Source organism: Manis pentadactyla, chromosome 2 (assembly GCF_030020395.1).
Source record: "Manis pentadactyla isolate mManPen7 chromosome 2, mManPen7.hap1, whole genome shotgun sequence".
NCBI lineage: Eukaryota > Metazoa > Chordata > Mammalia > Pholidota > Manidae > Manis > Manis pentadactyla.
This window is the reverse complement of record NC_080020.1, coordinates 17944037-17956485: the sequence shown is the minus strand read 5'-3', so window position 1 is coordinate 17956485 and position 12449 is coordinate 17944037. Positions and strand designations below refer to the sequence as shown.

The following is a 12449-nucleotide window of genomic DNA, read 5'->3' as shown; positions in this document are numbered from 1 at the left end:
CACATGACCATATCAAAAGATGCAGAAAAGGCATTTGAGAGGATCTAATACTCATGCTAAAACCTCTTAGTAAACTAGGAAGAAAAGGAAATTTCCTCAACTTGATAAAGATCATCTACAAAATCTTACAGCTAACATCATAATGGTGAGACCCTCAAGCATTGCCACTAAGAGCAAGAGGAAGACAAGATGTCTTCTTTCACCACTCCTCTTTGAACATCATAGTGCAACAAGATGTAAGAACAAAGGAAATACAGTTGACCTTTGAATAATGTGGGAATTGGGGTGCCCACTTTTGACTCTCCAAATTCTTAACTACTAATAGTCTGCTATTGACCAGAAGTCTTAGTGATGATATAAACAGTTAACATGTATTTTGTATGTTACATGTATTATAGGCTGTATTTTTTTATTAAGGTATCATTGATATACAATCTTATGAAGGTTTCACATAAACAACATTGTGGTTATTACATTCACCTATATTATCAAGTCCTACACACACACCCCATTGCAGTCACTGTCCATCAGGGTAGTAAGACACTCTAGAGTCACTACTTGTCTTCTCTGTGCTATACTGATGGGCTGTATTCTAAAATAAAGTAAGGTAGAGAAAATTTTTTTTCAAATTGTCACAACCCTCCAAAAAGTTTTCCAATATGTTACTTGAAAAAAATCAGCATGTAAGTGGACCTGCATGGTTCAAACCCATGTTGTTCAGGGGTCAACTGTAAAAGGCACACAGATTAGGAAGGAGGAAATATAACTGTTCACAGATAACAGTTCATCTATGAGAAAAATGTGAAAGAATTGACAAAACTTTTGGAACTAAGCAATTACAGCAAAATTATAGGATAGAAAGTTGGTATACAGAAGCAGTCACTTTCCTATACACTAGCAATGAACAAGTAGAATTTGAAATTAAAAACACAATGCCATTTACATTAGCAACTCCCAAAACAAAATACTTAGGTGTAAATCTAAATATGTCCAAGATCTATATGAGGAAAACTACAAAAATTATTATCAAAATAAATGGAGAGAGATTCCATGTTCATGGATAGGAGGGCTCAGCATTGTCAAAATAACAACTTGATTTATATATTCACTGCAGTCCCAATCAGAATCTTGGCAAGTTATTTTGTGGATATTGATAAACTGATTTTAAAGCTTATATGTATAAGCAAAAGATCCAGAGTAGCCCACACAGTATTAAATGAGAAGAACAAAGCTAGAGGATTCATGCCTCCAGACTTCAAGACTTAGTATAAAGTTACAATAATTGAGACATTGTGGGATTGGTGAAACAATAAGGAAATGGATCATTGGAACAGAATAGCCCAGAAACAGATTCACATAAATATAGCCACCCAATCTTTGACAAGGGATCAAAGGTAGTGCAATGGAGCAAAGATTCTTTTCAAAAAAAGGTACTGGAACAAGTGGATATCCACATGCAAAAAAATTAATCCAGACACACTTTACACCCTTCACAAAAATTCACTCAAAATAGATCACAGACACTATTGTAAAACACAAAACTGCAAAACTCCTAGAAGATTGCACAGAAAACCTCAGTGAGTTCAGGTGTGGCAGTTCCTTTTTAGAGCACCAAAGACATGACACAGGAAAGAAATAAGGTATAAGGGAGACTTCATTTGAATTAAAAACTTCTTTGTGAAAGACAATGTCAAGAGAGTGAGAAGACAAGCCCCACACTGGGAGAAAATATTTGCAAAAGACTCATCTGATAAAGGTCTATTATCCAAAATAACTCCTGAAATTCAACAATAAGAATATAACCCAGTATGCTCCATTATTAAGTGTGAATTAGAGCTTCTAAAATACTTGGAAAAATAAATAAGTACAACTTAAAAATCATCTTCAAAAAAAGGATTATTCTCAAGGAATTTGTAAATCTAACAGACACAGTTTTTTTTAAAAAAAGCTTTATGTGTAAGAAAATCTGTTGACAATGATTACTATGGGATGACTGAATGCAGTGTTGTCTTTTTCTGGAGATTTTTCAAATCCAGATTTAGATACTTTCTAGGATGTCTGGTTTGTTTTTTTTTAATACCATGGAGTCTATTCTGTCCCCTAGTTTTTAGTAGCACATTTTAATTATAAATATCATTTCCTCTTTCAGGTTCAGTATCTAGATCATGGATTCACTGAGAAGATCCCACAGTGCCATCTTTACCCTATTTTGCTATATCCCGAGATACCCCAGTTTTGTATTCCTTGTCAACTCTATAATACCATACCTGTGAGTAAACAGTAATTTGTGGGGTGATTAATTTTAAAGGTTTTTAGCTATAATTTTCTAGAGCTTAGAAGGTAAAATGAAATCCCTTTCAGTTGCAGTGAAAGTAGTAAAATACTTAGAAATAAACTAAATAAGGCAGCTAAAGATGCTTTGTGGAGAAAACTACAAATTTACAATGAAGGATATAAAAAACAACTGAATAAATGAAGAGTCATAATGCCTTCATAGACTGGAAGATGTAAGATTGCAAAAATTTAGTTATTCCTTCAAGTAAAATTTCAACGATTTGGAACCTGGTAATCAATAGAATGCTATATTTATTAATGCTTGCTGCATAACAAATTAAGCTAAAACTTAATAGTGTAAATCAACAATAAACTTTTTTTGTCTAGTAGTTACTGTGGCTCAGGTTGGAGCAGCTCAGCCCAGGGGCTTTTTCTCAGGGTCACTAGCGATGCTGCTGTCAAGGCGTCCAGCAGGAATGGGATAGAGAGGACTCGCCTCTGAGTGGCTCTCAGGTGGCTTTGGCAGGCAGCTGAGGCTCCTTGTGGGCTCTTGGCAGGAGGCCCCAGTTGTTTGCCATGTGAACCTCTTAATGTAAAACATAACAGTCACAGCTCCTTGGTAAAAACACACTATAGGCATTATCCTAGCACTATGTTGGCATATTAGTCTTTTTAAAAAATTTTTATGATGCTTTGTTTTTAACGTAGGTTTATATTTTTTAAGCTTAAGATGCTTTAATCGAGTATTGTGGGGAGGGGCTCAAATTGTTAGTTTATTCAGATCATTTTTATAATATACTCATGATATTCTCTGAAAACTATGTTTTGTACTACTGTCTAGTGTTACCTGTTTATGGCTACTTTTGTGTATCTTCATTTGCTTCCTGCTCTGTCTTATTTTGTGAAAGTATGAAAGAATCTGAATTTATTAATCCCAAATAGGTTGGGAATGTTTGGCAACCAGATGCAATAGAACTCCTTCAGGAACTGCTTTCAAAGAGAGAGGTGGAAATTCACATTGTGGTAATTTATATTTAAAGCATATATTTAAATTATTTAAGTATTTGCCATGAAGTGTTATAGGAAACATAGTTTGAGGGATATTTTTTATGTTGAGTAGTGTTCCTATGGGATCATAAATTACTCATTAACAGAAAATAGTTACCGCTTTGATGCCTAATTTTGAGCAAGTTCCCGCGAACTTTTATAAGCTTTAAAGTCAGTAATTTTGAAGGTTCTTTGTTAACAGTTTATTTTAATACAGAGAGCAGTATTGAAGAATTGGAGAGGTATCTAAATACATGTACTAGTTTCTAGGATGGCACTGTTCATGTAGCACTGTGGTAAGTGCAGGTAATCTCTGTCCTCAAAGACCTTATCTAGTTAGTGGAACAGCTAGATACAAGACAGAACCCTAAAATGTGCACACCGCAAAGTAACACACTGAGAGCCAAGTGACTGGTAAACAGAGCCAGTGTATTAGGAACTTAGACACAGGGAGAATCGAGGTAGCCCTTGAAGAAGAGATGGTGAAGTCCTCCTGACCGGGGAAACGGAGCGCACAAGTAGGCAGAGAGACAGAAGCAGGTGTGGCATGTTTTCAGGAAAGAGTGTATAACTGGCTAGAATAATAGAGGTTTTGTGAGGACAAGTGGTTTGTGAACAGGACTTAAGAGAGGTAGAGTTGCTCAGTGGGAACCCCCTGGAGGTTTCTGAGCAATGAGGTAATAAGATTAATCTGTAGCTATATTTGAGCATCCCAGTAGAAAAATACAGACTGTAAGGAAAGTATTTCTGTCTGAAAGGTGATGATGGGATGCTAAAGATCCCAAAAGGGCCACAGACCCTCTGAAAAAGTAAGAGATGTTTTAAGGTTGCTGTGTTAGTGCCAAGAGCCTCTCTCTGGTTGCTCAGTTGCTGTGTAAGGTCATGGGAGCAAGGTAGAGATCAAAATGTCTTTGTTTATCAAAGTAGCTTTCTCTGCTGCTTAGCTTAACCCAGGACAGTTTGTAGTATACCAGAGGCTGCCATGTGCACGCCATGCAGCACTTATTGCCATACCAAACCTTCCCTAAGTGCGCTCCTCTGACCTTTTATACTACTAAGAAATACTGAGTGCCTCGCATGTGCTGGACTCTGTTCTAGGCCAGTGGTGTAGCAATGAACTGAACAGTCAGGAATTCCTGCCTTCAGTGAGCTTCCATTTAGTGATGGGAAAAAAATTAAAAACATAGAATATATGGTATATTATTAGATAGCAGTAAGTGTTAGGAAACAATGAACTGGGAAGGGCTAATAGGGTGGGGTAGAGTAGACGAGGGGGAGCATTTTTAAATTACAGTGCTCAGGAAAGACCTCACTGCAAAGATGAGATTTGAGTAAAGACTTTAAAATGGTGAGAGGACACTGTGCAGCTACCAGGAGAACGGTGCGGAGAACTCAAAAGCCGGGCCGAAGAAACGACACAGAAAACTTGGAAATGGGGAGAGTTGGGGAGCTTCAGCTGTAAGCTGGCACAGGCAGCCTTTTGAGGGGTTGAGCAAAGGAGTACCATGGTCTGACCTTACTTCCAGTATTTTCATTCTGCTGCACTGGTAAAAACTGGATAGTAGAAAAAGAAAGCAGCAGGGAGATCTGATGGAAGGCAATACAACTCAGTAACTCAGTAGAGATGTGAGTTCAAACTAAGGTGGCAGCAAGTGGAAATGATGAGAAGTGATCATCTCATTAGCTGTATACACAGCTGGTAAGTATAGCTCAGTACCTAATAATTGTGAATGGACTTAGGAGTTTGAAAGCCATTATCATAACTCCTTATATAGATGGTTACTAATTTCTTCTGATTCCTACAAGTTTTGGATTTTTAATGAAACTATTTATTTACCCCTGAACATACCTTTTCCTTCTCCTTCTACTTTTATAAGTTACTAGTATCATCTTAAGCTAATGTGTAGTAAATTATTTCCTAGTAACTAGAAATCTCTCTGCCTTATGGAAACCTAAATATATTTTACATGAACCAAAGTAGTAGAATTAATTATGCCTCAAAACCTGCCCAAATACCAGGAAGTAAATTTTATGAAATGAGTCACCAGTCAAACCAGTAATAATGTGATTGTCAAAAATGTAATTTCGTATTTGGTGATTATAAAATTTTAATCTTCAAACTTTGTTTTTATAGTAATAATCTTCTTTATTGAACTTAAATAGGAATTACCTAACAATCCATGGGGGAAATTATCTATTCACCTCTATTTTGATGGAATGTCACTTTCCTATTTTATGGCACACCATAAGTATTGTACTTCTGAACATTCTGAAGAAATAGTGAAAGAAGTAAGTGAACTGTTTTCTATAAAAATTTAAACTATTGAAAAACATTCTCATTAAAATGTCATATTTTATTTTACACCTCAAGTCTTAATGGTTCTACATTTCTGATATGTTAAGACAGTCTAGAGAATTTGTAAATTCTTTACTGAGAAAGCAATACACTATATCATGCTTTATAAATTTCCTAACACTTACAATTGCATTAAGATTCAATTAATATTTGTTTACCTTCAAACTTATTGAAAAGCCCATATGTTATCCAATGTTATGTAAGTATAGAAATGTAAATTGTAAAATCTTAAAATTCCACTGCCAGAAAAGGACTCTCTTCCCATAAAATGTGTTTTCCTTTTATTTGACATTAAAACAGTTCCCCAATTTTGCCTTATTACAGGAAACTCGTAACAAGATTTTAAGCACCTTTTCCAGTTGCCTGGTGCTTCTGTTTTTAATACTTTAAAAAACATAATTAGCCTATTATAAATATGATTTCACATTGCTAGCTGCCATAAATATAGAAGTAGGGTATCGTAAATAATATTAATATTGTATATAGCAAGGTATATTTATCTCCAAACTTTGACTTGTTATGTTTTTAAATATTTATTACATGGCCAACATTGTGTTCAGTTCAGTATAGAAAATTACTTTCTTTTCTCAAATAGAAATTACAATACTACTTCGTACATGTGATCCTCACTGCTAGCTTTTCCTTTTGAGCAGAGGTGTGTATGTGTGTGCCCCATGTGTTTGCATAAAAGGTGTCCCATCTATTAAACTGATTTTATAAAGATTACTTAGTCTGTCTCTTCCAGTTGTACTCTTCAGTGTGAACATTTAAAAGGAAAAGCTCCCACAGCTCCTACTCTCTTAAAAAAACGAATTACCATTGGTGTGCATAATTTTGAGGATTCTTATTGTTGCAATATTAAGATGACTCAGAACATTAGATTTTCCCATAGGTAACCTGAAATAACTAAGTCATGCCAACAAGGACTTGCATGTGTTTTTTTGTGAGAAATGTGAAAAGAACTTTAAAACTATTATATATAATTAAAGATGGTTTTATTCATTAATAATACTATATTATTTCAGAAACCAACAGATTACAAAAAGTATGAGGAGGAAAGTTGGGAAATAAGGTTTGAGGTAAGTTTCACTCCAAATATTTTGGAAACTTTGGACACTTCATCAATATAAAGATCTAATCCAAGATCAGAAAGAAAGCATTTTCTCTCATAACAGCTTTATTGAGATACAGTTTACATACCATAAAATTACCTTTCTAAGTATACAGTTCAGTGGTTTTCAGCATATTCACAGAGTTGTGCAATCATCACAGCTACCTAATTCAATAACAGTTTTATCACCCCAAGCAGAAACTACATACCAACAGCAGTCACTTCCCATTCTCCCCTCCCCCAGTTTCCTGAAAACCACTCATCTTCTGTCTGTATGGATTTGCCTATTTTGGACATTTTATATAACTGGGACCATATAATACATAGCCTTTTATGACTGGATTCTTTCACTGGCAAGTTTTCAAGGTTCATTCATGTTGCAGTATGTGTCCTTTTCATTGCTAAATAGTCTTCCGTTGTGTGGCTGTACCACATTGTGTTCATTCACCAGTTGATGGACTGGTGGGTTGTTTTCACTGTTTTGCCATTGTGAATAAATTCATGTACAAGTTTTTTTTTTTTTTTTTAATTGAAGGGTAGTTGACAACAGCATTGCATTACATTAGTTTCAGGTGTACAACACAGTGATTCAACATTAATATACATGATAATTCTAGATACCAGGTATCACCATACCAAGTTGTTACAATATTTTGACTATATTCCTTATGCTATACATTACATCCCGGTTACTTATTTATTTTACAATTGGAAGTGTGTTTATATATATATATATATATTTTTTTTTGTGTGTGTGAGGGCATCTCTCATATTTATTGATCAAATAGTTGTTAACCACAATAAATTTCTGTATAGGGGGGTCAATACTCAATGCACAATCATTAATCCACCCCAAGCCTAATTTTCGTCAGTCTCCAATCTTCTGATGCATAACGAACAAATTCTTACATGGAGTACAAATTCTTACATAGTGAATAAGTTACATGGTGAACAGTGCAAGGGCAGTCATAACAGAAGCTTTCGGTTTTGTTCATGCATTATGAACTATACACAGTCAGTTCAAATATGAATATTCATTTGATTTTTAAACTTGATTTATATGTGGATACCACATTTCTCTATTATTATTATTTTTAATAAAATGCTGAAGTGGTAGGTAGATACAAGATAAAGGTAGAAAACAGAGTTTAGTGTTGTAAGAGAGCAAATGTAGATGATCAGGTGTGTGCCTGTAGACTATGTGTTAATCCAAGCTAGACCAGGGCAATAAAACATCCATGTATGCCAAAGATTTCTCTCAGAACATGAGGGGGGAGGTTCTAAGCCTCACCTCTGCTGCTCCCCATTTTCTCACCAGATGGCCCCCTGTGACTGTGCCTGTCTTAGGTTGTTCCTCCCTTGAGGAATCTTACCCGTCTCTGGCTAACCAGTCATCTTCCGGGGCCATACAGGGAAATGTTAAGTTGGTAAGTGAGAGAGAAGCCTTATTGTTTGAAAAGGTTAGCTTTTTACTTCTTTGCATATTTATGCCCTGTGGCTTCTATGCCCAGCATTTGTCTTGAGGTGTCTTTACCACTTGGAAGAATTATGATACTCGGTAAATTCGACATGTGGCACGAGTTCTATTTAAAGGTTGTGATTAGGTAGGAAGAAGAAAAGCTATAGAAGTAGCAGGCAGAAGAAAACCTGGGAAGATTGATTATTTCTTTGACATATCTTCTTGTAGAGTAACTTCAGCATGTATAGGTTTTAAACGACTAATTAAATTGTGCACACACATTAACATAATAGGAATATAGTTACCTAACCAAAGCATACCTGTAATTACCAGCCATCTCCAGTGAAACCAAGAAAACCAGTTAGGCACCTTAGGCATTTGTGAAAACTTATCTATGATATGGTGGATATTGTCCGACTGAACTTAGACAGTCTGAGAGAATTCAGATAAACTAGAACACCCCATTCCTGGGGACTGTTCATATCCCATATGTTCTTTTAACGATAAATAGTCTGTGGTTGTAAGATTTTGGAGTGCTACAATTTGCACTTCTCCTAATTCTTGGTTGAGTTCCAACAGTATAGATCCAGTCCAATTTTTGTTTTACTGTATGCACAGGCCAGCTTAGATATCTCCTTCATCATTCCCATGGCAAGTCCAGGAACTGGTGGGATGAGTGCATCTACACCTGTGACAGTGTGTGGATCTTTGTTGAAGTTTTTTTTTTTTTTTTTTTTTTTTTTCTGATCATCTTCTGTCATGAGTCTTCCCGAGAGTGCTGATGTTGGAAGTTCTTTTTCATATCGTATCTTAGTTCATTTTCGGGGTAGCCAAATTAGGCTTTGATCCTCTGTATAAACACAAACACACCCTTTGCCTACACTTTTATATGTCCTTTATATCATTGTGTAGAACTCATTAGAGGTCACCACATAGGAACTGCATTTTTTTTTTTAATCATTAATCTACACTTACATGACGAATACTTTGTTTACTAGGCTCTCCCCTATACCAGGTCCCCCCATCTACTCCTTTACAGTCACTGTCCATCAGCGTAGCAACCTGTTGTAGAATCACTACTTGTCTTCTCTGTGTTGTACAGCCCTCCCCTTTCTCCCACCCCGCTATGGATGCTAATCTTAATACCCCTCTTTTTCTGCCCCCCCTTATCCCTCCCTACCCACCCATCCTCCCCAGTCCCTTTCCCTTTGGTACCTGTTAGTCCATTCTTGAGTTCTGTGATTCTGCTGCTGTTTTGTTCCTTCAGTTTTTCCTTTGTTCTTATATTCCACAGATAAGTGAAATCATTTGGTATTTCTCTTTCTCTGCTTGGCTTGTTTCACTGAGCAAAATACCCTCCAGCTCCATCCATGTTGCTGCAAATGGTTGGATTTGCCCTTTTCTTATGGCTGAGTAGTATTCCATTGTGTATATGTACCACATCTTCTTAATCCATTCATCTATCGATGGACATTTAGGTTGCTTCCAATTCTTGGCTATTGTAAATAGTGCTGCGATAAACATAGGGGTACATTGGTCTTTCTCATACTTGATTGCTGCATTCTTAGGGTAAATTCCTAGGAGTGCAATTCCTGGGTCAAATGGTATGTCTGTTTTGAGCATTTTGATGTACCTCCATACTGCTTTCCACAATGGTTGAACAAGTTTACATTCCCACCAGCAGTGTAGGAGGGTTCCCCTTTCTCCACAGCCTCGCCAACATTTGTTGTTGTTTGTCTTTTGGATGGCAGCCATCCTTACTGGTGTGAGGTGATACCTCATTGTAGTTTTAATTTGCATTTCTCTGATAATTAGCGATGTGGAGCATCTTTTCATGTGTCTGTTGGCCATCTGTATTTCTTTTTTGGAGAACCGTCTGTTCAGTTCCTTTGCCCATTTTTTAATTGGGTTATTTGTTTTTTGTTTGTTGAGGCGTGTGAGCTCTTTATATATTCTGGACGTCAAGCCTTTATCGGAGGTGTCATTTTCAAAGATATTCTCCCATACTGTAGGGTTCCTTTTTGTTCTATTGATGGTGTATTTTGCTGTACAGAAGCTTTTCAGCTTAATATAGTCCCACTTGTTCATTTTTGCTGTTGTTTTCCTTGCCCGGGGAGATATGTTCAAGAAGAGGTCACTCATGTTTATGTCTAAGAGGTTTGTGCCTATGTTTTCTTCCAAGAGTTTAATGGTTTCATGACTTACGTTCAGGTCTTTGATCCATTTTGAGTTTACTTTTGTATATGGGGTTAGACGATGGTCCAGTTTCATTCTCCTACATGTAGCTGTCCAGTTTTGCCAGCACCATCTGTTGAAGAGACTGTCATTTCGCCATTGTATGTCCATGGCTCCTTTATCAAATATTAATTGACCATATATGTCTGAGTTAATGTCTGGATTGTCTAGTCTGTTCCATTGGTCTGTGGCTCTGTTCTTGTGCCAGTACCAAATTGTCTTGATTACTATGGCTTTATAATAGAGCTTGAAGTTGGGGAGTAAGATCCCCCCTACTTTATTCTTCTTTCTCAGGATTGCTTTGGCTATTCGGGGTCTTTGGTGGTTCCATATGAATTTTTGAATTATTTGTTCCAGTTCATTGAAGAATGTTGCTGGTAGTTTCATAGGGATTGCATCAAATCTGTATATTGCTTTGGGCAGGATGGCCATTTTGACGATATTAATTCTTCCTAGCCATGAGCATGGGATGTGTTTCCATCTGTTAGTGTCCCCTTTAATTTCTTTTAAGAGTGACTTGTAGTTTTCAGAATATAAGTCTTTCACTTCTTTGGTTAGGTTTATTCCTAGGTATTTTATTTTTTTTGATGCAATTGTGAATGGAGTTGTTTTCCTGATTTCTCTTTCTGTTGGTTCATTGTTGGTATATAGGAAAGCCACAGATTTCTGTGTGTTGATTTTGTATCCTGCAACTTTGCTGTATTCCGATATCAGTTCTAGTAGTTCTGGGGTGGAGTCTTTAGGGATTTTTATGTACAGTATCATGTCATCTGCAAATAGTGACAGTTTGACTTCTTCTTTGCCAATCTGGATTCCTTGTATTTTTTTGTTTTCTCTGATTGCCGTGGCTAGGACCTCCAGTACTATGTTAAATAACAGTGGGGAGAGTGGGCATCCCTGTCTAGTTCCCGATCTCAGCGGAAATGCTTTCAGCTTCTCGCTATTCAATATAATGTTGGCTGTGGGTTTTTCATAGATGGCCTTTATTATGTTGAGGTACTTGCCCTCTATTCCCATTTTGCTGAGAGTTTTTATCATGAATGGATGTTGAACTTTGTCAAATGCTTTTTCAGCATCTATGGAGATGATCATGTGGTTTTTGTCTTTCTTTTTGTTGATGTGATGGATGATATTGATGGACTTTCGAATGTTGTGCCATCCTTGCATCCCTGGGATGAATCCCACTTGGTCATGGTGTACGATGGTTTTGATGTATTTTTGAATTCGGTTTGCTAAAATTTTGTTGAGTATTTTTGCGTCTACATTCATCAGGGATATTGGTCTGTAGTTTTCTTTTTTGGTGGTGTCTTTGCCTGGTTTTGGTATTAGGGTGATGTTAGCTTCATAGAATGAGTTTGGGAGTATCCCCTCCTCTTCTATTTCTTGGAAAACTTTAAGGAGAATGGGTATTATGTCTTCCCTGTATGTCTGATAAAATTCCGAGGTAAATCCATCTGGCCCGGGGGTTTTGTTCTTGGGTAGTTTTTTGATTACCGCTTCAATTTCGTTGCTGGTAATTGGTCTGTTTAGATTTTCTGTTTCTTTTTGGGTCAGTCTTGGAAGGTTGTATTTTTCTAGGAAGTTGTCCATTTCTCCTAGGTTTCCCAGCTTGTTAGCATATAGGTTTTCATAGTAGTCTCTAATAATTCTTCGTATTTCTGCGGGGTCCGTCGTGATTTTTCCTTTCTCAAATCTGATACTGTTGATTTGTGTTGACTCTCTTTTCCTCTTAATAAGTCTGGCTAGAGGCTTATCTATTTTGTTTATTTTCTCGAAGAACCAGCTCTTGGTTTCATTGATTTTTGCTATTGTTTTATTCTTCTCAATTTTATTTATTTCTTCTCTGATCTTTATTATGTCCCTCCTTCTGCTGACCTTAGGCCTCATTTGTTCTTCTTTTTCCAATTTCGATAGTTGTGACATTAGACCGTTTATTTGGGATTGCTCTTCCTTTTTTAAATATGCTT

The 12449-nt window shown here is 36.5% G+C and overlaps 1 protein-coding gene across 1 annotated transcript in view; it reads left to right on the top strand.

Moving 5' to 3' along the window:
• RNF17 (ring finger protein 17) overlaps positions 1–12449 on the top strand; it is a 111556-nt gene that overhangs the window by 85268 nt on the left and 13839 nt on the right. Inside the window, exons 27-30 of the mRNA XM_057490477.1 lie at positions 2150–2269; positions 3217–3297; positions 5485–5610; positions 6703–6756. Of these exons, the coding sequence (XP_057346460.1) occupies positions 2150–2269; positions 3217–3297; positions 5485–5610; positions 6703–6756 (381 nt within the window). The remainder of the gene's footprint in view (positions 1–2149; positions 2270–3216; positions 3298–5484; positions 5611–6702; positions 6757–12449) is intronic.